The 25,162-nt window shown below is 37.3% G+C and overlaps 2 protein-coding genes across 2 annotated transcripts; one reads left to right on the top strand and one right to left on the bottom strand.

Annotated features, from left to right (window-relative positions):
• Positions 1-907: 907 nt before the first annotated feature.
• On the bottom strand, positions 908-11,787 carry MTARC2 (mitochondrial amidoxime reducing component 2). The gene is made up of 7 exons (XM_026695729.2): positions 11,411-11,787; positions 9,135-9,308; positions 5,571-5,733; positions 4,348-4,488; positions 2,315-2,376; positions 2,162-2,233; positions 908-1,199 (listed from the first exon to the last, which is right to left on the bottom strand). The coding sequence occupies exons 1-7, from the start codon at positions 11,671-11,673 to the stop codon at positions 1,073-1,075; spliced, it is 1,002 nt and encodes a 333-aa protein (XP_026551514.1). The 5' UTR covers positions 11,674-11,787; the 3' UTR covers positions 908-1,072.
• Positions 11,788-16,598: 4,811 nt separating this feature from the next.
• On the top strand, positions 16,599-18,562 carry PFN3 (profilin 3). Its single transcript, XM_026695730.2, has 2 exons — positions 16,599-17,020; positions 18,064-18,562. Exon 2 carries the CDS (start codon positions 18,148-18,150, stop codon positions 18,559-18,561), a length of 414 nt encoding a protein of 137 aa, XP_026551515.1. The 5' UTR covers positions 16,599-17,020; positions 18,064-18,147; the 3' UTR covers position 18,562.
• Positions 18,563-25,162: the final 6,600 nt, after the last annotated feature.

Here is a 25,162-nt window from a genome sequence, read left to right as displayed (position 1 = left end):
AAAAAAAAACCATTAAGGCTATTAAGTCCAAATCCTTGCCTGGTGCTGGAATCCAAATTAAACCAAATCTGACAGATGGCTCTCTGCATGAACACATCAAGCAGATGAGAGCCCCACTCTCTCTCATTTCACTGGTTCCACTGTCAAACTAGTATTGATTCCTTCCTTCCTTCCTTCCTTCCTTCCTTCCTTCCTTCCTTCCTTCCTTCCTTCCTTCCTTCCTTCCTTCCTTCCTTCCTTCATCGATTTATATAGCTACCCATCTCACACACAAAAAAAATTAACAATGAAACTATAAAACAGTAATATATTAAAAATAATTACTGAGAAAATTCTAAAAACCACGATTAAAGGTTAAGAGAAGGCAGCAGATAACAATAACAGTAGAGCCACCTAGGAATGTGTTTACAACACTTAATGGAAACCTGCCCCTCTATATCTTAAATCAGTTACTATTTAATTAAATCCACTAATAAGAGAGAGAACAGTCTTGATCTTCGTTCCACATGGCATCCTTTCAGGTATACGAATAGGGTTATTATATCCCCCTCCCCACTTTTCTTAAGGAAATCACACCCACCTTCTTCAATCTGTCTTCAAAAATCTTAGATTCTCATCCTATGATCACCTTTACTAAACTTCTCTGAACCTGTTTAAACTTCTCTGAAACTTTCAAGTGTGCTGCTCACTTACAGCACTGAGCCAGAAAAAAAAAGAGTGGACTGATTATATATCCCATGATTTGGAAATTATATGTCAGCTTGATGTAGTCTAAAATTGCATTTCTCTTCTTTGCAGCACATCACGTTGATGGCTCATACTTTGTTTTATCTCTCATAAGCTTTCCATAATCATTATGTATTAATTACTATAAAGAGTTGAACTATAACGTATGTTTTTGACTCAATTCTAGAAAGCAGTAAATCATTTATTTATCACCAATACAACTGCATTTAAAATGTTACAGAAAGTATTACTAGATGAAAGATAGAAAATTTTCATTAGAAAGATAACAGCTTCAAAAAATGTATTGAAAAGATGTCAAGAATGCATTTCCATTTGGAAATTTCTATCACCACATTATCTTGTAGACATGATCTCCAACCTTAAGTGTTCCTGTTTTATCAACTCCAAAGTACCATCCAAACAAAGGGCTTGATTTGTATATATGCTTTTCAGAAGGCTCACACAAGCGGTAACTATTAGAAAAAATAATACAGTCATGAATTACTCACAAAATAGTTAATCAGATAACATTTTATTATAACAAACTAACAAACATAAGTTTCCTACATGCCTGAAATTCCAAATTGTTATAAAATTTCACAATCACATAGTAACAACTATTTTGAAAGCTTAAAATTAAAGCTGAAACATAAACATAATTGTTTGGACTATTGTTAAACTGAATTCATTGGGACCTCAGTATAAAATACATCCTTAAAACTTGCACTATACTTGAAGTCATATTTTCATTTTTTTAAATTGAATAATATTTATTTCAATTATTAAGATTAAGAATATTAAAGAGGGAAACTAAGTAAGACAACTGAAACACTGAAGATGAACTACCTATCCTGGGACACGTATATTCGCCTTCATTCATGAAATGCCTAATTTTATTAATGGACTCTGAGGTAGTAAAAATTCGCAAAACAAGGAAATTTTGCTATTGCATTTGTTCCAGTTTATCCAACCTGCTTCCTCCAGGCATACTGGGAATATAACTGCCAGCCAGGAAGCTGCAATCTCCTCTCATTTGGAGGGTACCAGTTTGTGGAAGGCTGTTCTCAATAACATTTTAGCCCTCCCAAACGTGCAAAGACATTTGAAAAAAACCACGATCATGCACATTTTGTGTGCGTGCGTGTGTGTGTGTGTGCGCGCACGCACACCTTCAAATCAGTCTTAGTTCCTGGCAACTGCCTGGAGAAATTCCCACAGGATTTTTTTTTTTTTGGGGGGGGCAACATTTTTTGGAATTGGTTTGCCATTGCCTCCATTCTAGGGCTGAAAGTGTATAACTGGACCAAGATTACCTAACTGCTTTGGGGCTAAGATGGGACTAGAATTCACAGACTCCCAGCTTCTAGCCTAATACCTAAACTACACCAAACTGCCTTTCATTAATTGTACTGAAGATGCCAAAATATTTTATTACCTTTTCAAAGTATTAAGAGGTTCTTTTCTGTCTATGATGCCGGTATCTGGATCAACTGTTGTAACAATACACCTACAATGAAAAAAGAGGAATGAGGTAACAACAGCCTTACATTATTTCCAGCCATGAAATACAATAACAAAAAAGGCATACCTGGGACAGGCCACTGCCCCTCTCATTTGTGCACTTCCAATAACAATATCATTCCAGGTGTCCTACAAAAATATAATGGATTGAGTATTTTATTTCTTATATAATCCAAGGCAATTCAACTTGCTCATATGAATTTTGCATCATGAGCTTTCTGACATGAATGTAAATGTTATAAAAGAGACCAATAAATAATACTTCTAAGTGATGTATTTCACAGATGAAAGGCAGATTATGTTCCCTCTTTTGAGTTTTAACTATTCAATGTTATAGAATTTTATATATAGTCTGAAAATAAAGTGATACACCTGATAGTAACTTAATATTTGTACTATACATTATAACTACTTACACTTCTATCTGCAAAACATTAGTCAAGCTTTGCTACTTACACAACCTGAAATTCTGTTTCGTAAATGGTGTTTGCTTACCTATTTGAGGCAATTTTATTTGGAACATACCTGCAGAAAGTATGGGGACAGTTCCTACCTTTTTCAATCCTCTGCACCAGGTCCCCAATTCTCAGGAAGTCTCCTAACCCAGGGTTCCCCAGACCCCTGGGCTGTGGCCCACTACTGGGCGGTGGCCTGTTTGAAACTGCGCTGTGCAAGCGATGGGTGAGTACACGTGCGCAGCTCCACTTGCACGAGTGGCAGGCGCTTGGGCTTACGTGTAAAGCTCCATTTGTGCTCACACTGAGTGCCTGCCATTCACACAGAACCATCCTCTCTCCCCCTCCCCTGCCAGGCTGCCAAGCCAGAAAGCTTGGGGACTGCTGTCTTAACTTTCCAGAGGTGATTTTTGATGAAGGACCTTGGGAAAATAGAGGAACCAAGAAAAAATCATGCCGGATGAGAAGACTTCTACAAGTCTGCCAGCAAAGAAGCAGACTTTGAAATTATATATTTGTCTATACATAAGTGAAAGAAAACACAGTATGATGAATGTGCCTGGTTGATGTAGGAATCTCACCATTAATGCTGTGGTAATTTCTCCAAATATTCCTTTTTGCTACATATTAAAATGACAATATTATTTTTTGAATGAATATTATTTACAAAAACTAACCTTTAACCTAATCTAAGGCTTTAGAATCCTGGAATTCTAGCTTTCCTCACAAGTTCTTTGGTTTTCTCCAAAAAAAGGGATGCTTCGTGTATTTTTTAGGCGTTTATTATTCAGTGTAAGTAAATTAGGCATCTTACTGCATAGCTACATTGTGCATTTTATGCTTTAATACTAATATATAGGTTTGATTTCACCTTGAACCTAGAAATCCATTGTGATCAAATAAAGAGCAGATTGATTATTTCCACTTGCCAGGGGAAATAATTGACATAAGAAATTTTTGTTGAAGAAAATGATTTTAAAAATATTCTATTCAGCAAGGCTAGCTTTATTATTTTTACCCATAGTAGATAACCTCATCCCTTCAATAAATTTAGGAATATATTAAAGAAATAAAAGCTTCCTTTCACTGCAAAGACAACTGGCAATAATATAAACTTTTCCCTAATTTAGTGCCTGCTGTCAGGTTTCCAAGTAATGAAATCCATGTTAAAAGAAAAATAACAAAGTGCATCTTCAAAAAGATTTCTTTTATTTAGGAAAACATCAAATTGGCAAAGTCCATGGTAATTCCGGATCTGACCCAACCCAGAATTACCCCATAATACTAGAATTTAGAAACAACCCCCCAAAGTCACATTCTCCAATAGAAGTAATTCAACGTTGCTTGATGTCATAAATCTCCACGGGGGGCGCTACAGCTCATTTCCCACAGGAAAGAAGATCACCTAACCAAAACATCTCTCTTTATCTCCACTCCTCCCACCTTAGGAATGTGTCAAGCCCACAACCCCCCCCATGACTACCACAGGGAAAATAAGAAAAAGAATATGACACCTGCATTTTCTAGACCTCCAGCCAACTTCCTGGCTGACTCATGTGAGAAGTACAAGTTTAAAAATGCTTTATTAAACAGTTACATGCAAAATTATTCTATATGTAAACTAAAAAGTTATGCCCTATCTTACCTCCTCATTAGGACCACAACCAGTGACCAAAATGCTTGGCCTGAAGTTACGTATTTGAACTTTCTTCTCCAGTCTGGAATTAAGCTCTTCCAAAGAAGCTTCAGAGAGGAGCATGATAGGACTACAGTCAGAATAGGCAATCTAGAGAAGTACATTCCATAAATGAACAATGTCAAAAGGTTTACACAATATACAAAGAGATAGTCTGTAGCACAAAAAGAAGCCGCCCCAAAATAACTGTCTGTAGGGGGAGGGGGCGTCCTTGTTTAACAACTACTTGTTCAACAATCATTCAAGGTTATGATAGCTTTGAACAAATGATAGTTAAGATAAGTCCTTGGAGTTCCTGCTACTGCAGGAACTATGATCCAGGCATGTGGCTCAACATTATGTTGCAGTGAGCTATGGTCACATGATTCTAATTTCCAACGTTCCCTGACAGCTTCCCATAAGCTAAATCAAATGGGGAAGGCAGCAGAAAGTCAGATATTGCTGTCATGTGAGGTCCTTGCTTAACGACAATCAGAACTCCCATCATTTAGAAGCATAGTCATATCACATTGTGGTTCAGCAATGGTAATTCCAATCCCAATTGCCATTGCTAACCAAGGACTATTTGCGATATCTGGTAGCCTCATTAAATGATGTGTTAAAATATCTGATCACAGCCATTTGCTGAAGAAAAAGTAGACTGGTCACATGATAATCAAATATATTCAGGTTTTACAACAAAGAACCCACCCAGCCACTACTTGGAAACTGATTACGAAGGCTGCTCTCCTTGCAAAGGGATCTCCCAGACAGTGGTACTTTAAAAAAACATTTATTCCACTATATTTGTCTTTTAGTATCAATCACCATTCCTATGCAGAAGAAAAAAAAATGACATCTTTAAGTGAAACTCAATTGCCTTTTTCTTGGCAGCATTATGCAAATAGTCTAGTATCACCTTCTTACAGGATGTTTTTGACTTTGCAGTCCTCTCTATTGCCCTGGTTCTGCCTGCTGATCTTTCACCAAGTACTAACTACTGTAGGTCCAATTCTGTATAGAGTTTGGAGATTAGCTGTGTTTGCATGTCCATAAATAAATGAATATGACTAATACACTGTTAAATACTCTCAAAATGTTTTTGAGTACATGATAAAAGAGAATATCGGTTGAAAAACAGATCCACTTATACTGCAAGACGTACCACTGACCATTGAAAGCACAAAGCTCACCTTATCAGTGGGACGAAAAGGTTCCATTAAATCTTTTGAATTCCTTGGAACCATATTTGGTTCAAAGCAAACCAAGCGGTATGGTTCTGACTTTAGGTAGGCTGTAATCCATTGAGCGGCATCTTCACCACAATCTCTGCCTTGAACATCAAAGCCAAATAGCCTAAAAGAATTGTGAACAGCATTAATAAGATCTCTTCTAGAACTACCATTACATTTAATGGAATCACAGGGTTGAAAGTGACCATAAATGTAAATTAGTCCAACTGCCTGCTCAGTGCAGGATTCACTAGAGATTCTCTGAAAATGACCACCCAGTTTCTATTAGAAGACCTCTAACAAAAGAATAGCCACTCTTCTTTCCATTGGCTGGCAGTTCATATAGTCAGAAAGTTCCTCCTAATGTCTAATCGAAGCCTCCTTTCCTTATAGTTTTAACCCACTGGTTCTCATTCTGGTTGTTTTAATTTATTGATTCTGGAACAGCAGATATAAGTCTACTCTCTCTCTTCTAACTTTCAAATATTTGTCAAACTTTCAGGTATTTGAAGACTAATCCTCAAAGAACTTACTTCTCAGATTCTTCACCATTTTGTTGGCCTTTCTCTGAACTTACTTTAATTTATCTCTTGTCTCTTTTGAACTGTGCTGACAGAATTGAACAATTTTCATTTAACATTCATAGGCATGATTGTCTCAGAACAGTCCCGCCACCCTTATATGACTGCATTTTGAGTGATTGGGAATCTATTTATTCCACTTGTTAATTCATTTATTACTGTGATCAAGGAATTGCCCTTTACATTTCCTCTGCTAGTTTCCCCAGAAAGGCAGTACAGTAATTCTCCCTCACACTCAAGGAACAGATCTGAAACCTGATGAAAACTCAAGTGAAGACCAATGTTTTCTCCTCTCCTCCAGAAGGCTCAGAAAATCCTTGGAAGGAAGGGGAAATGTTAATTCAAATACTGGCATCCATCAGCATTTTTCCCTCTCGTCCAGAAGACTCAGAAAAGTTCCAGAGGGGGTGGAAAAACGCTAGCAAAGTTTATGTATTTTCCTTCTTCCCCCCAAAATAAATTTAAGTTCCATAAATAAAATTCTATTTTCTTTAAATAACTTTCCCTCTTCTCTCAAAGTTCTTACCATCTTTCAAGTCCATTAGTAATTTCATGAAATAACTCCAGTAAATCTCTTATATTCCAGTTTAAAAGGGTAGCATTTATAAAACCAGTATTTCTATTTCTTTAAACTGTAATTGTTAAATCCACCTTAGAAATCATTTCAGTTTATCTCCAGAAGGATTTTGTCCATCTTGCTGTAACTTTTGGCTCCAGTAAAGAGTGAAAAAGTCCAAGCACTTCACAGGCCATGAACGAAATATTTTCTTTAAACTAGCCATCTTGTGTTCTACTATCAATTGTTGTGCAAGTCATATGTAAACAAGACAGATTTTCCCACGCAGGAGCTCTTACTAATTAACTTCAAAGTCTAATTTGATTTCACAGAGTATTTATAAAACTTTTAGTATTTATAAAAGTTTTATAGAAACAATTCCTGAAATCACCTCATTGCTGTATTTAAAACAAATTATGAAAAATAAAGATCTTACAAAGATGAAAAAATGTGATGCTGTTTCTTTTTAAATGGATTGAAGAGAATTCCACACAGCAACTAGTAGCTTGTGATTTCCAAGGTTTTTAAATCTTAAAAGAGCAACGAAAAAGGTAAAATTTCAAAGTGATGAAAAGGATGAGGTTTGTAGACTCTTGAGTTCTAAAAGGCTGCATTTATGGCTCAAAGCATGATGAAGTCAACAATTCCAGCAACTGCAGACTGTTGCAAAAATGATGGTTTCTATTGTCTACTCACAAAAAACAACTGTCTGAAGTACATTTGGGCAATCTCCAAATCTGATTCTTCCAGATAAAGTTTTGGCAGTCCAGACCTCATTTGCAGCTACTTATTTGAGCCATAATTCCCTCACAAACATTGGTTCTCATGCCTCACCAGAAACATACTCTGAACAATCTTTAAGGAAGTAAATTATGTTTCTTACTAGTATGATTGATGCATGTATATATGAATGAGGAGAAGGGCATGGAGAAGGGGGCAGAAACTACATCCTTATAAGATTCAAATATAAGTTGAATATGATAAACTGTTGGTGGAGTGAGAAAGAAAAATACTGTCAGAAAATCTACAGCAGTTCTGCTGATAGAGGGAAGTTCATCCATCTTGGTTCTGAAATGTAAAAAACTAAATGCAGGAGCAATAATGTGACCTGCCCCCCAGTGATAAATTACATTCACTCAGGCACTATAGCAATAGAAATATTATGTGGAGAAAGTTATGAATGGACAAAAAACTTTTGATTAACAAGTTTGATTAAAAGATTTGATTCCCTGTGTTAGTCTATGTTGCTTTTCTATCAGCTATGAATATCTCTGAGAAGTACATTATATATATATAGTACATTTTATATATATATGTGGATCTTTGGTTGTTCGGGTTTTCTCCCGCGTAAGATTCGAAGTATCTAGGCAACATTTCGAGAAGCACAGAGCCGGAGACAGAAGCCTGAAGATGATGAATGAGACTTCATTGAAACGTTGCCTAGATACTTGAATCTTACGCGGGAGAAAACCCGAACAACCAAAGATCCACATACAAATACCATGAGAACCTCAGAAAACAAATATATATATATATATATATATATATTTTCTGAGGTTCTCATGGAGTTATATGTGGATCTTTGGTTGTTCGGGTTTTCTCCCGCGTAAGATTGAAGTATCTAGGCAACGTTTCGATGAAGTCTCATTCTGAATGAGACTTCATCGAAAGCGTTGCCTAGATACTTCGAATCTTACGCGGGAGAAAACCCGAACAACCAAAGATCCATATATATATTTATTTATTTATTTTTCGGGTATTTTCCCACGTCATTATAATTGTGCTTTTAAAGTTGTAGCAACGTTTCGGCAGAATCTCATCTGTATTGTGTTCATCTGTGAGTCAGACTTTCACAGCTGTTTCAGTTTTAAATTTGGGGCTAGCCTACTGCTGTGCCAGAATGGTTTTTTCTTCATCCTGATCGGTTGGGAGTCTTGGTCTGTGTTTATTGGTCTTGGAGTTTGCTGTGTTCTGCTTGACTGGTGTTTCTAATATCTTCTGTCTGTTTTGTGGCTTTTTTTGTCTTGATTGGCTGGCAACATTGTGTTTCCTGTATTGGAGGCTTTTAGTGTGGCTTGGCTCCAGCTTGGCTTATGTTGACTTTTGAATCAATGTAGTTGTTAGCATCTCCATGAGGGACACAGATCCTAAACTGGTTTATTGAAGTCAGTTAGCCCAAGACTAATGTAAGGGTCAAACTACTGAGGTACCAGATATGTGTAACTAGCCTCTCTTTAAGCATTTTCTAGAAGCAATCATGGGGATACTAGACTGGTTTAGAAATGCAGAACTGTGAAGACTTTTAATTTTGTGCTTTTTCTAACTACCGGTATAAGTCACTTTTTCCCTGTTGCTTGAGAAATTGAAAAAACATAAAAGAAAAACTACCTGCAATCCCGTATTGGATTTTTTGTTGACAATTTGACTGGAATACGACAGTCCTTCATTTCTGGAGCACTCAGGGTCAAATAGCCATTTTGATTGGTGATAGAGACCAATACTAGTCGAGGCTCTTGTCGAGCAGTCACCATGTGTCCATCTTCCTTTATCACAAGCCAACATCTAAGTTAAAAACATACCAAAATATTCTAAATGCTGAAAATCAATCCAACCTTTCAAAGGGTAACTTATGCTAAAATGTGAACACTAAACTAGTAATTTAGCATTGCCTTTTATTAATTTCGATTCTATTTCCAATGAATGAAAGAAAAAGTTCTACTTTAAGGACTCAGGTAACTTTAAATTATTCTGGACTCTGTAAAAAAACAGCGTAAATGCAATTGCTTCCCACCAGAGACATATTAGATAGGTGAGAATAGAGCACATTTCTTAAGGACTAGCATTAGCAGCCTAGTGAGGTCTTCTGGTTCTTCCTGCTCATGACTTATGGGTTGCTTTTCAGCCATGTTCTACAGTTCTGAGGGAGAAGCAAATGAAAAAAGGCTCTTAACTAGGTCTTTTGGAAGCTTATCCAGAGAGTATCTGTTGGCCAGGAAATGCATTGAAGCTAAATTGAAGCTAAAGAAGAAAATCCATCTAGCAGAACATTTGTGTCTGAGTAAGTAAGAAAAGGGGGAAGAAAATCTTGGACAAACATAAGAAACTGGCATTGCAATTAAGCATTCAAGAAATTAGATTGCTATCCTTGTTTGGATTATAAACAATAAACTTGGTCGAATTTCTAGAAGACATCCCACATTTTTCTATTATCTTTGCTTTGTTAATTGCAAGAGGCTTAATATCAAAAAGGGGAAAGAAATTTGAATGCAACTTTCTAGAAGTAAGTTTGATTTTTGTATCTGCATTTACATGTTATTTTTTAAAAAATCTGTATCTATACATGCATAGGCATCTGCAGTGTTTGAAGCTCTTGAACTATCCTAATTTAATCCTTATCAAATCAGTAAGGTATATTATGGAGTATCCCTATTCACCCTATCAGAATAAAAAACACAAAATTGAATCATAAAAAGGGGGCATTTAAGTATTAAATCCAACCCCTTGCTTTCTGCAAAAATTCTACAATTCATTAGTCTACAGCAAGCTATGCATAAGATTCCCATCACATAACTGAGGATAATTCCCTTAAAGTCACTCATAATTTGAAGTATAGGAGCATTCACTGAAACAGTAAATCTATTATTCTAATACTGTTTTAATTCTGATTCAATGTTCTTTCATCTAAAGTTTTTATGATATGATCACTATGTCTCAGCCACATGTAATTTAGAGATATCTAAACATAACTAGTTTCCACTTACACACTTCTCAAGTATTATTATATATTATTACATATTTTTAAAGTTCTTCCAAGCCACTTTTAAAACAATTGAAAGGCATTTCAAACAATCAGTCATAATGGCCTCCGGAGTGGGTTTATTTTCAAGTAGCGGTGCTTGTGCACACAAGCTGGAAGTGCTGTCAAAACATGTTCTCACTTTACCTATGCAAACCAGCTTCAGCCTTGCCAAAATAAAGTAATAACTTGGATTAGTGTCACAAACATTATAGTAAACTTCAATCTTAAAATGCAATCATCTCATTTTTTTCTTGCTTAGCAACCATATCCCCATTGAAATCATTGGTTTGATTTGCGCAGGAGTGGTGGTGGTGGTGGTGGTTTGGCGGTGTTGCAAAAATTCATGTACCATTTTAGGAAATCGCAGTATACAAAGTTTGAAGATTCGTTTTAATTGGTTTTTGTTTACCTGGTAAATACAACAAAAAATACAAGGGGCAGGAAAATACAGAGAGGTCACCAAGAAAAAAGGCTTGTCTAAAATTGCCAATTTTATCCCAACAAATCAAAGCCCTGCCTGGAAGAACCAATAACTGATGCACAAACACACACCAAGAAAAGGAGAAAAATATGTGGGTCACTTCAAACGTGATGGTTTTGGATTAATGCCTGACTAAAAATTCAGCCTCCGAGGTTTTTAAACCAGGGGTTGCGACTTCACGTGTTGCCTAATGCAGCCAGTTCTGAAAACGTGATCCGAAATTCAGAGCAGCTACACCAAGTATTGGTAATGCCAGGAACCTGCTGGAAACAATGCTGCATTAGGCAGTAAGAGCTGCTCCTTTCCCAGCCAAAACGGCAGACTTGGACAACTCTTGGCATATTTACCTCGTGCCCCATCCCCACCCCGACCCCGCACCCCTACCTGTCGCGCAGATCTCCGTCCCGGAGCCCCAACTTCGTTACTTCGGCCTGCTGCACGGCTACGCCCCTGCAAGACTTGATCGGGTAGATGAAAAGCCCGGAGACCGTGCCCACCTGCTTCAACCGCAGCGGCCTTCGACGGTCCCTCCTTCGCCAGTACCAAGCCGCGGCCATTCCCAGCGTAACCAGCACAGCCAGGGAGGCTGAGGCGGAGAGCGGGCTCAGCCCGAACTTCATTAGCGAAAACGAACGGGAGCCAGTCATGGCGACGCCGTAAAAAAAAGTTTAAAAAAAAAAGCGCCGTAGCTGGGGGTGGGGGAGATTTGGAGAGGCGCTTGTTTGGGACAGGCGGAGCTATTCGTCTCTTCAACACTCCGGAGAGCGGGGCTGGAGGTCGGCCGAAGAAGCCTATAGGGCAGGCAGAGAGGCTGGGTTAACTTAACGGCTGGGTCTCTTCAACGGGAAAGGCTTTGTTGCTCCTTGGCTGGCCGGGCCCTGAGCACATCTGGGATTTTAAGGCATGTGGCACCTAAAGCCAACCTCAGAACGCCTGTCGTTTAAATAGAAGGCAGGCTAGGACCGCGTTAAACACAATATTGTGCACTAGAATTTAAAATGAAAACAGTTGAATGCAAATGGACAGCTGAATTTCTAATGAGTTCAGTGAAGGGAAATGACCTTCACAGTGCCTTTATTCTGCATGAAAATTTGACGGGTTGGTTTTGATCCTCCAGCTAGCTGCCTTCAGGTCGGTAATCAGATATGTTCGCGCAGTGTGCACAATCTCAAAAGTAGCGTAAAAGCAACCTAGATCAGAGTCCAGGTCAGCATTTTCTCATGTAAACACAATGTTATATATGACATTAATCTAGGTATTTTCTCCACAACTGGTCTAAAACTCTAAATCTAAAGCATACTGGACAAACAGGAAGAAAAAGCTGGCTTTTTGAATTGTTAATGTCTTTTGTGGCTCATATTGGTGGTATGCCAACATACCACTCCTCTTCCACCCAGAATTCATTCTTTCTCAACAACTGATTGCAAGAAACATGCACAAATGATGGTATTGTAATAAGGAACAACAATGCTGCGTTGCTTAATATTATTTCTGCAGCAGTAAAGGTTAGCACAAAACTCCCCATTTCTTCTCTTTCTCCTTTTTATGTTTGAGTTAATCAATTTACAAGATTAACATTTAACTGGAAGGCAAAATGAACCAGATTAAATTCTAAAGCAGGGCCTCTCAAACTGTTTTCCTGTGAGTTACAAGCAAGTGCAAGGAGACACAATGTTTATTGGGCATGTGCAAATAAAACAGGATTTCAGCCAGAATTTAATTCTAATCTCTGGACAATGAAGCTGCACAAGCCAACTCCGGGACATGATCTTATAGATTGTGGAAGCTCAGTGACATTTATGAAGGAGTTATTCACCCTTTTGCCACAAACAGGTAGTTTGGGAATATTTTCCTCAATGAATAAATGATCAAGTATCATTTATTTGCTCAATTAGGTTCTTTTTATCCAATTTTAGGACTTGCATCATCATAGTTGAGCTCATATTTATGCAAAAACATTGAAAATTTCAAAGAATTCACAGAATTTTTTTTATTTATTTTTTTTATTTTTAGACAAACATACACAAAACATAAAACCATCTTCCAGTTATCTACATACAGTGTGTCGGTGGGTTACAAATCTTGTGCATCCTCTCCATAGTCCTCACAGTTTGTATAAGTTCTCATGTTATCAATCTATTATATATGTATACATTATTATCATTGCTAATCATTTATTTGGCTAAACTATTATTCCATCATTTTATATGATGTTCCAAATGTTCATATTTATATATTTGTCCTGTCCCAGCCAGTCTATGGGAATTGGTTAGTTACTAAGGAATTGTGAGCTGTCCCCTTAAGGGAATGCATCATGGTAAATGTAGTTAAAGGTATCCTGGGAAATGTAGTTCATGTCACGTGGCCACATCTGTAATCCTGATTGGCCACTAAATTGACCCTCGAGTTGAAGGAGGTTTCCATTCTTACCTGCACTCATGGACTGATAACAGCTTTCTTTCTATCCCTACGTGATGGGTTAGGAAAATGACCTCTTTTTTTAACTTTTCTGCTCTGTCTCATGCACAGAGGTGGATTGGTGGCTGTGCAGATGCAGATAGATACCGTGTTTCTCCAACAATAAGGCCTCCACCAATAGGAAGGCCCAGCATTTTTTTTTTGGCATAAAATCAAATTAAGCCCCTCCCCCCAAATTTAGACCTATTTTAACGCATGCAAAATAAGCGGGAAGGGCGGGGGGACTTGCCGTTAGGAACGCCCCGTGGGCAGCAATTCCTCGTCACCAGCCGCTCCTAACGGGCGATCATTGCGAAGCAAGGAGAGCTCCCTACTCCCACCAAACACCTTTGCTGCAAACCCAAGACCTTTGGCATCCACCGCTGTTGCTTTCCCTTCTGCCCATTCCGCCGCCACGTTTGGAGCTGCTGCTTCTGTGTTTGGAGTGCCGCCGCCATTTGGAGCTCCAAACAGCGGCAGTGCTCCAAATGCGGAAATGGCAGCTCCAAACATGACGGCGGTGCTCCAAACATGACGGCGGTGCTCCAAACAGGGCGGCAGCTCCAAATGCGGAAACAGCAGCTCTAAACATGATGACAGGTGATCTTTTTATTTTGGTCCGCGCGAAGTTCAGAGCGAGCAAGAGAGGGAGACTGCGATGCCTCCATCCAAGATGGCAACCTCACTAGTGGATCACAACGTGGCTGGAAGCCCGAATCGGTGGGAAACGATGGCAATCTTTTTGGAGCGAGAGGAAAGGGAGAGAAGAGTTGCAAGGCATAATTTGCAGGAGGAAGTGGGTGTACCCCACGGCAGGGAGCCCAAGGAAGAAGGGCCAGTAGGCAATGGAGAGTGTCCCATAGCTCCGGAAGCAGACTAGAGACGCGCCCGGGAAGAGGCGCAGATGCTGCCTTGTAGTCCCCAAGCCAACTGCGTGCGCCACCTTTAGTTATGTGCGCTCCGCGCTTTGGGCATCTCCATGTGATCGTGACCCTGTCCTTTCCACCTGGCGCCCTTGCTGCTTTCGGCTCTTTAACAACCGGCTTCGTGTTTCTGCCAGGAGATAATTCCTTGTAGATATTGACAGCCAGCCACGTTGTGATCCACTAGTGAGGTTGCCATCTCGGATGGAGGCATCGCAGTCTCCCTCTCATGCTCGCTCTGAACTTTGCGCAGACCAAAATAAAAAGATCGCTGCCGCCGTGTTTGGAGCACCGCCGCTGTTTGGAGCTCCAAATGGTGGCAGCACTCCAAACACGGAAGCAGCAGCTCCAAACGTGGCGGCAGAATGGGCAGAAGGGAAAGCAACAGTGGCGGGTGCCAAAGGTGTCTGCAGCAAAGGTGGGAGTAGGGACCTCTCTGCGCTTCGCCATGATCACCCGTTAGGAGCGGCTGGTGGCAAGGATGCAAGGGGGGGAATTAAGTCACCCCCGAAAAGACGGCCTAGCCGTTTTTTCGGGGCTCAAAAAAAAATAAGGCCCGGCCTTATTATGTAAGAAACACGGTAATTCCACAAAACATCCGTAACGAAGTACATTTATTGGTACATCAGGTATCTTCATAACTCACACCTGTGACGAAGCTCTTCTATAATGACCAATCCTTTGTATATCAGCATTGCAGGTTAAAAATGGTTATTTTCCTAACCCATCACGTAGCGATAGAAAGAAAGCTGTTATAAGTCCATGAGTGCAGGCAAGAATGGAGAAAACCTCCCTTGACCCCTCGAGGGTCATTTTAGTGACCAATCAGGATTACAGATGTAGCCATGTGACATAAACTACATTTCCCAGGATACCTTCAACTACGTTTCTTAAGGGCACAGCTCACAATTCCTTAGTAACTAACCAATTCCCATAGACTGGCTAGAACAGCACAATATTCAAAATTTTAAGTTAATTTATATTATAACAATTCATTACATCATCCTAAGTCCATCCAATAGTAGTACATTTTATATTATGTTCTGTATAATTCTATTATCCTTGTATTATAAAATTTTCTAACATATTCATTACCATATTTTTTTGTTTAACCATTGATAAAATAAATCCCATATCTTATAAAATTGTTCATCTTCTTGTTCTCTAATTTTGAATGTCAATTTACTCATTTCGGCAGATTCAATTATTTTTTAATAGCTTCCTTCTGCATTGGTTTTCTCATTTTTTCCAATTTTTAGCAAATACAATTCTAGCTGCTGTTAATACATTTACAATCTAATGTTTCAATTCCCTACTGTATGTTTCCGGTAAGATCCAAATAAAACTATCTCTGGTTTAAAGTCTGTATGTTTTTTTGTCATTTTTTTCCAACCATGTATGAATTTTAGTCCAATATCTTTTTGCTTCTGCACACGTCTACCACATATGGTAATATGAACCCGGTATCTGATGACATTTCCAACATTTTTCAGATTTATTCTTAAACATTCTTGCTATTCTTGTCGGGGGTAAGTGCCACAGGATTCACACAATTTTAAGTACCATATATATGTAGGTGTGTATTTGTGTCTCTATGTATGAATGTGTGTGTGTGTGTGTGCTTTCCCTCCTTCCTGAATGTCATTTTATTTTTTTATTTTATTTTATTTTGGTCATGAAGAGCCTTTATCAAGCACACACAAATGATGTTTGTTTATTTGTTTTACAATTAATGGAATTTATCCTTGGATTAGTATATATTTAAAGCCAGTTTATTTCAATAGGATTTATTTCAAAATATATATTCATAGGAATAATTTCATGTTGCATAATGTTACTTTACACAATTGCAGCATGATTTTAAATAACCTAAGAAAATTAACTGCCTCATTTAGCTACAGTCTTTAACAAATATAACCTAACTTCCATTATTGATGATATTTGTCTTATAATTAAGTTTTGATTAGCTTCCATTAAAGTATTTCAAAATCTGCCTAATTAAAATCAGTAAATGTAAAATGCAGGTATATTCAATAAGTAGGATTATTTCCATTTGTTGAATGACTTAGCTATTCTACTACATTAAAAATTACACTCCAGTAATAATTTTATGAAGGGCTGTGAGGATTACATCCAAGATTTGAGACAGCCATTTGAAATCCTGAAGCCTCTTTCTACATCCTTACAGTTCTGTATGCATCCCGGGGAAAATGAAAAGCAAAAAAGAAATACTTTTGTTCCTTTCAAGACAGCTGCAAAGAAGGAAGAAGGCATCTGCTTTCCTTGGTGATATGAGGTCATAAAGGGTTGCCTGCAGTAGGGAAGATACTTCTGACATCACAAAGGGGGCCTTAGCAACAATTGAAGCATAAATACAACAATAATTGCCTTGTGAGCTCAGAGTGTCTTTGGCTGGCTATGTGGGTGTGATCTCTGCTTGTCTTTTTGACACCTGAGATTTCAAGTGCCCAGAAGATTATTTCCAGCTCTCCATGAGCCCAGACTCCTGAGCTGGAATTTGAGGTTTCTGCTTTCCAAGAAGCATCTTTTTCAAGTCCTTTCATCCAAATTGGTGGAACTCCTCAAGCTAATGTTCCCTCTGGAAGTATTGCAAGTAAGTTTTTCCTTTGTTTGGGGAGACAATAACCAGCTAGTTCTCTACACGAGACATCCCCAGATGAAAAGATCCACAGCTTTGAATCAGAATTGACTTTCTCTTATAGTTATTTTTAGGGCTCCAACTGGTGGTGGTTGTGACATAGAAAATACTTTTAGTACCTATGCTGATTCACCAACTATTTCTATACAGAAATAATTTTATTTTGGTAACTTCCCAGCTGTCTTCAAGACATATTACCTATGATGTTGGCTTTAGTATGGCAATACTAAATAAAAATATGAGCAGCATACTTTCTGCTGTTGTACTGGTTACCAAATGGGCTCTGGGAGACATAAAAAATGGAATGGATCCCTGATTCATGATATCTACATTTCAACTTTTTTTTAGGAATCTAACTTTTTTATCTGTTCAAGTTTTATAAGCCTGCAAGACAACCTAAGCTGCACATATCATAGTTGAGTGGGGATTTGATCCAAAATGTTTCTAATTTAACTCCATCATTATCACCGTTATAATAATACAGCTCTTTCACCTGTTTTTATCTATAGGCATTGCTGATTGAGTGTTTTAATGGCTTGAATTTTAACTTTGTGCTTGCTATTTTATGCCTTATTGGAAATTGTGGAGGAAACAGTTTGGGGTAATTCTATTGCATTCCTGTAAATTGTCTTGCAATCTGGATTGATGAAGACAGTATATATAACTTTGTGGATACAGAGATGTTTTTTAAGAGTGGGTGGGGTGCTGTACTTTTTAAAAAAGGAATCCTTCAAGGACTACATTTTTATAGTAAGCAGGGGCAAAATTTTCTTTGGGGGGAGCATCTTGCTGTTGATTTTTTAAAAAGGGGGAAATCAACCCATTTGAGGTTTTTGAGAAATTAAAACTTGATTATGAGGAAAAATATGGAAGTAATTTTGTTGCCCCAAAATATTTTGGAAGGTTTAATGACATCACTTGAAATTACAGGCACATGGCTGGGATATCCTGGGGAAAGCAGGTGGATTTTTTAAAATACATCTAGATTTTGTTTTTAGGATTAATCAGGGAAAAAAATATCCCACATCCTGAGACCCAAAAGGAGAAGTGCTTGTTAAAGAAGCCACAAGAGCTGAAGCAGCATGGGAGACTGGAAAGCTTACATCAACACAGTCCTGAAAGACAAGAATATTGAAGATGTAGCAATTGTTGGACATTCTGACAACAAGTCTGTATGGGCATCTAAACCAGGAGGTCTGTTGGCAGCCATTTCTCCTCAGGAAGTTGGACTGATCACTGGGCAGGATAGAAAATCTTTCCTACAAACTGGGATCACCATTGCTGGAAAAAAGTGCAGTGTAATCCGTGACAACTTGCTAGTAGAGAAAGATGCTGTCATGGACACCAGAACCAAAGGTGGTGACAGTAGGTCCATCTGCATTGGGAAATCTTCCAAAGCTCTTATCTTTCTCATGGGCAAAAAGGGGGTCCATGGAGGAGCCCTGAATAAGAAGGTGCATGATATGATAGCGAGCATGAAGGCAAAAGGCAGCTAGATATAGGGATTTGCCTGAATCACTTTTCTCCTAAAAGGAGGACATGGGGAAAGTATTGGTCCTTGAAATAAAAGCATTTGATGAACACCTTGCCTATTTCTTTGAACTAGGAATTGGGATAGGATTTGTTCTGGATCACCTATTCCAATTTGAAGGGGAGGGGGGTAGGCAAAGAGATGATACAGGTGATTCCCAAATATAAAAGGAGTGATTCCGAAATATAAAAGTGATTCCCAAATATAAAATACATGAACTGCTAAGCAGGACACTAATTGGCACAATGTTTAAAAAACACTTTGGCCTGAACAAGTCCTCACTGGAATGAATACAACCAGCATATCTTAAGAGTGACACCAAGTAAACACCAAGGAATCTGGAATTTGTCTTGAAGAGTCAAAAGAGCCAGATTCAGACTTGGATTCAAGATTAGTTTGAGCTTACATGATATTTGGCCACAATTTTTTAATTAGAATCATTCCAGCCTCATTCAAAGGTCTGAGATAGGCCCACAACCAGGAACCAGGAACAAGTGACTTAAGAAACTTGATTGAAAAACTTATGATGGTTGACTCCCCCAGTGATTCATTTTATGTATGATACTATAACCCAACTATTGAATCATATCACTATTCGGCATTTGTTTCATTTTGCTTTTTGAAGAAAAAGAAAAAAGTACATGAAACATTTTGTTAACTTCTGCTTAAGCTCAAACATGCTAATTTAATATTCTTTAAGAATATTCAAGCGTATTATTTCAAACCCTGAAATTTACTTTCTTCAATTCCTTTTTTAAAAAAGTAACTGGTTTAGCAGCTGGCATTGATTCCTCCAAATTATCAATCCATCATGGAAGTTCAGAAAGTGATTATACTTTTGCTATAGAAATTCCAATATGGAATATCCAGTGAAATTTAGTTGTCTTTCCTTTCCTTTGCCTTACTGCAAATTTAAAGGGATTCTTGCATTTGTGCTTGATGCAAATCTATGCAAGAAGTTTATTATAATAAAAATGTAATTATAACAAACTGCAGATTACAAACTGGAAACCTCCAAACCCATTTTGGCAGATACTTCTTTTGGTCTTTCAATTAGATCATTAATAAGAGGGTTGTCCCAAAGGTGTTTTTCAAGATGGACAAAGCAATGGCGTATTTAAGATTCCAGAATGTGGCGGAAGCCAAAAATGAAGAATTGGAACATTTGATGGCAGAAATATTGGCTGAATGGCTAGGAAAGGAAAAAGATGATCTAATTAAAGAGTTTGATAAGGTATATAGGGTTAGCACAAGCTACGCCAGGCGTAACAACTGTCCAAGTGAAATTCATATCCGCTTCTCTAGGAGATGTCTGAGGGATTTAATTTTGAAAATGTCTAGGGAGGAAACAATATCATATAAAGGCAGAGAAATTAGGATTTTAAAACAAATTCCAAAGAGAGTGAGGATGATAAGACAAGATTATAAATTTTTAGCTAATGATTTAAATAAAGAAGGAATCCATTTTAAATGGTTAATCCCGGAAGGGATGTTAATTACATGGAAAGAGAGGAAACTCAAAATAGAATCGATAGAACAGGCCCAAGTTTTTCATCAACAGCTCACAGATAAGAATAGTCAACCCACCAAAGAAGAACCTAAAACAAGACCACAGGAGGTCCGATATTATCACAGAACCCAAAAGGAACGACTTTCTCCAATTTCAGGAAGTGATAATCCACAACATGGGAGAGAAGAGCAAATCCCACAACAACAACAACAAGAGAACCGAATCATTACTAGGCAAAAATCTAAGCAGAAGTAGATAAATGGTGGAGGGAAGAAGGTTGCTCTCCATCAATATAAACGGATTAAATTCATTATCAAAAAGAAAAAGGATATTCTCAAAACTTATTCAACATAACGCAGATATAATATGTCTTCAAGAGACACATATTTCGAAAAATGACGAAAGACATCTAATTTGTCCAAAATTAGGTAAACTTTTACAGCACCGGCCGACAAACACAAGAAAAAGGAATTGCAATTTACGTAAAACAAGATGTAAAGGCAGAATTAATCTGGTCGGATCCCGAAGGAAGAACTCTGGTTATACAAGTTTGGATAAACCACATCACATTTTTACTTGTAGCAATCTATGCCCCAAATGATGACCAGGGAAATTTTTTAAACACCTTCACCAAAAAATAGTAGGCTTTGAAAAAAGAAACATTTGCTTGATTGGCGATTTTAACTCCATTGCAGACTACCAGAAAGACCATAGTAATATGGGGAAAAACAAGAAAGGAAAAGGGAACTTTCTGCGGCATGTAAGGAAATGTTGAGAGAGCTAAATTTAAAAGATCTATGGAGGGAACGGAATCTTGAAGGAAAACAATTTACATACTATTCTAACCCACATAAGACTTGGACCAGAATAGATATGGCTTGGATGGATTTGGACTTGGCTAATGAAATAAAAGAAATCAAAATCCTACCGAATGAATGGGCTGATCATAACCCAATACAGCTAATTTGGAGAGATAGGAGGCGAATAAAAAAAGATGGACACTAAACAACCAAATTGTAAACGAAGAAGAGTATATTAAACTGAAAGAGGAGCTAAACTATTTTCTAAAAGATAATAATAATGAAACAACTTCAAAACAGAACATTTGGGATACTGTGAAAGCAATTATAAGAGGCACAACAATTTCCTATAATGCTATGAGAAACAAGAGAATTTATACCCAACAAAACGTGTTACAACAACAAATCCAAGACTTAGAAATACAATTACAAAAAACCCCTAAGATCCAAGGACTACAAAATCAGTTAATACTAGCCAAACATAAGCTGAATTTAATTGAACAAGATAAAATAGAAGTTAGCTTGAGAAGGTCCAAACAAAATTATTTTGAACATGCCAATAAACCAGGAAGATGGCTATCTTATAAACTTAAAAAAGAAAAAGAAAAGAGATTGATACACCAATTAATAGACGAGAAAGGCATCCCACAACATGAGATTGAGAAGAAAAAGGATATTATATTAAACTATTTTCAAAGATTATATAAAAAAGAAGAAATCAATGAGGATAAAATAAGAACTTATCTGGAGAATACGAATGATAAAACAATAGGGGAAGGAGACAAAGAATTACTAAATAAGGATATTACATGGTCTGAGTTAAAATCTGCAATGGAAAATCAATGTAATAATAAATCCCCTGGTCCAGATGGGATTCCAGTAGAATTGTATAAAGCCACAATAGATTTAGTAGGGCCTCTGATGCTGGAAGTGTTTAACGAAGTACTTTTGGCTGCCAAAATGCCAGACTCATGGAGGGAGGCGTTGATTGCGTTAATTCCGAAGGAGGATGTGGATGCCAGATATATCAACAATTATAGACCAATCTCACTTTTAAACGCCGATTATAAATTATTTACCTCAATTATAGCGAATAGAGTAAAACAAGTTTTAAATTTATACATTCATGAAGACCAAAATGGTTTCCTTCCATTCCGCCAAATTAAAAACAATTTAAGAACCGTTATTGACGTCTTAGAATATTATGAAGCTCATCCAGAGAAACAATTTACACTCATGTTTCTAGATGCGGAGAAAGCATTCGATAACTTACATTGGCACTTTTTAATACAAAAAATCTATAACATGAATCTGGGCACTAAATTGAAGAATATTATCACAACAATTTACAATACCCAACAAGCCAATATACTAATTAATGGTGAACAAACAGGCCCACTAAGCATTGAAAAGGGCGTTAGACAGGGTTGCCCTCTCTCACCCCTCTTATTTATATTTGCTTTAGAATCATTGTTAACGCGGATAAGACAAAATTCTGAAATCCAAGGAGTTAGGGTCAAAGCAGAGGAATATAAATTACAGGCGTTTTGCAGACGATATGGTTTTCTTCCTAGAGGATCCCATGGAAAAGGACATAATCTAATAAAAGAACTAGAACAATACGGCTCAGTAGCAGGATTAAAGATTAACAGAAATAAGACGAAATTACTGACTAAAAATCTAACAGAGAACCAGAGGAAAGAATTAGAAAAACCATGGGGATACAGGCAACAAAAAAGGTCAAATATTTAGGCATATGGTTAACACCACATAGTAAATCACTCAAAGAGAATAATTATGATAAACTGTTACAGCAAATTAAGAAAGATCTAGAATCTTGGAATAAGTTGCAGCTTTCTCTACTGGGCAGGATTGCCACAATCAAAATGAACATTTTACCAAAACTCCTTTACTTATTCCAGACAATCCCAATAAAATTACCAAAAAATTTTTTTGATGATATAAATAAGGTAACTCTTAAATTTATTTGGCAAGGGAAAAAAGCTAGAATCAGTATTAAGGCCTTACAAGATGCAAAAAGTAGAGGTGGGCTAGCGCTTCCAAACTGGGAATTATATTATTGGGCAGCCAACTTATTATGGTTAAAAGACTGGGTCAATTTACGGAACAAAGAACTCTAGTCTTGGAAGGGCACGACCTTCAGAGAGGATGGCACGCATTTCTATGGGATGTGGGGAAAACTAAACAGGCGTACTTTCATAGACATCTTATTAGAGATTCACTATTAACTAATTGGAAAAAAATATGTAAAAAACATTATTTAAAAATTCGATTTGGCTTTCAACAATGGAGGCAATGGTTCATCCCAACAATTTGGATATAACAAAAGCGACTAAATATAAAGATTTATTAGACCCTTTAGGGAAATTAAGAACTCGACAGGACTTACAGGAACAGGGATTTAAAATTGATCAGTGGTTATATATACAAATCCATAGTAGATACAAACAAGATATCAAAGAGTTTGGAATCTATAGCAAATTACAACACTTAGATAAAATCTTATTAGGATCAAATAAAAAGAATATCTCTAAATTTTATAAATATTTATTGGAGGTAGAATTAGAGCAAGAGATAGTGAAAGGGAACATGATAATGTGGAGTAGGAATATTGGAAGAAGCATTACATTAACAGAATGGGAAAAGATCTGGAATAGAATCATTAAGATTACGAAATCTGTGGCGTACAAAGAAAATATGTATAAAATGTTATATAGATGGCACTTATCCCCTTCGAGGTTAGCGAAAATGAACACAAACTCTAGTCCAAAATGTTGGAAATGTAAAAACATAGAGGGAACCTACTTTCATATGTGGTGGACCTGTAAAGAAGCCCAGAAATACTGGCAAAAAATTAGAAAATGGCTGGAGGAGATAACCAAAGAACAAATCGAATACAAACCAGAGTTCTTCCTACTAGGGATCTCTGATAAACATTTTCCTAAAAAGACGAAATATATAATAATTCATATTCTAACTGCGGCCAGATTAGCATTTGCCCAGTGCTGGAAATCATCCTGTTTACCTACAGATCAATTGGTCATTCAGAAAATATGTGACTGCGCAGAAATGGACAATTTAACCATAGCTCTTAAAAAATAAAGAGTCTTCAGCATTTGATAATAATTGGAATGCGTGGTATAATTGGTTATATCAGAGATAAACTGTTCAAGGAATAATGGGTAATTTAAGCATAAATAGTAATAAGATGTGTATATTTAAAGTAAGGTAGGAGAATTGGATCTTGCAGACTGTCAAAAAGAATATCTGTTTGGTTTTAACGTATTTTCTTTTTTCTTCCGTCTCTTTGTTTTTTTTTCTCTCTTTTATACTTCTTTTTCTCCTTTTTCGGTCGCAAGACCGAGCGTTTTTTCTTTTTCTTTTCCTCTCTCTTTCTCTTCTTTCTTTCTTCTTTTTTTCTCTCTGTTGCATATGTAATGTTGTTATGTTATTTTTTAATTGTAAATTCAATAAAATTTATATATAACCAAAGGTGTTTTTCTAGAAGGCAACTGGACATTCTTGGAGGTTTTTTCCTGAAACCTTTTGCTTCTTAGAACTATTTCCTAGCAATTATACCCTTCCCTTCTAAGGAGTAGTATAATTTTTAAAAAGGTTTACTATGTTTTTCAAGGAATTTGGGCAGAAGGGATTCTTGTGCAATTAAATTAAAGAAAATGACAACAAAAATTTATTCCCCACCCCCCCTATAAACAAGCAGTGGGAGAGGACAATAGAAATCTTATTTTATGGAAATAAATGACAAAAAAATATCTGTACTACCATTTATCATCTCCAGGGGAAAAGCTCAGTGAGTCATATACTTTAGCTGAACTCAGTGCAATTCTGCAAGTAATTGGCCAATCATAGAATTAAAAATAGAACCATTAATAATAAATACTTGGAAAAGAAAACAGTTCTGCAAAGATAATTGGTTTCACTTGCAGTTCTTGGGAAATCATTTTAGCAAGTATGACCCATTCTCAGCATAATCGGTTGTGCAAAATTACAGAGGGAATGGTGTGCAGCTAGAGGTGGCCTTCACTGGCTGTGCCTGCACCATGTATTATCCTAATTTTGTTATGCTCTTCGTAGCCTTTCCTATCAGGTGGACTCAGCATGGCATGGCTGCAAAGCTCTTGGAGTAAGGGGCTTGGAAAATTAATTTAGTTAGGGCATGAGCAGGAGGCTGTGGAATCCAGATACTCCAACTGACAAACACAGTTCTCACCACA

This window comes from Pseudonaja textilis, chromosome 1 (genome assembly GCF_049901715.1).
Source record: "Pseudonaja textilis isolate UNSWEBS1 chromosome 1, rPseTex1.2, whole genome shotgun sequence".
Lineage (NCBI taxonomy): Eukaryota > Metazoa > Chordata > Lepidosauria > Squamata > Elapidae > Pseudonaja > Pseudonaja textilis.
The sequence above is the reverse complement of the archived record's forward strand: the minus strand, read 5'-3'. Positions and strand labels throughout refer to the sequence as shown.

Excerpts from the sequence above, each read along its gene's own strand:
- MTARC2 (XM_026695729.2), bottom strand. The coding sequence starts at position 11,673 with ATGACTGGCTCCCGTTCGTTTTCGCTAATGAAGTTCGGGCTGAGCCCG. Across the intron at positions 4,489-5,570 it reads CTTTTCGTCCCACTGATAAG|ATTGCCTATTCTGACTGTAG; the intron begins GTGAGCTTTGTG and ends GTACTTCTCTAG. Across the intron at positions 2,234-2,314 it reads GGGGCAGTGGCCTGTCCCAG|GTGTATTGTTACAACAGTTG; the intron begins GTATGCCTTTTT and ends TTTTCATTGTAG.
- PFN3 (XM_026695730.2), top strand. The coding sequence starts at position 18,148 with ATGGGAGACTGGAAAGCTTACATCAACACAGTCCTGAAAGACAAGAAT.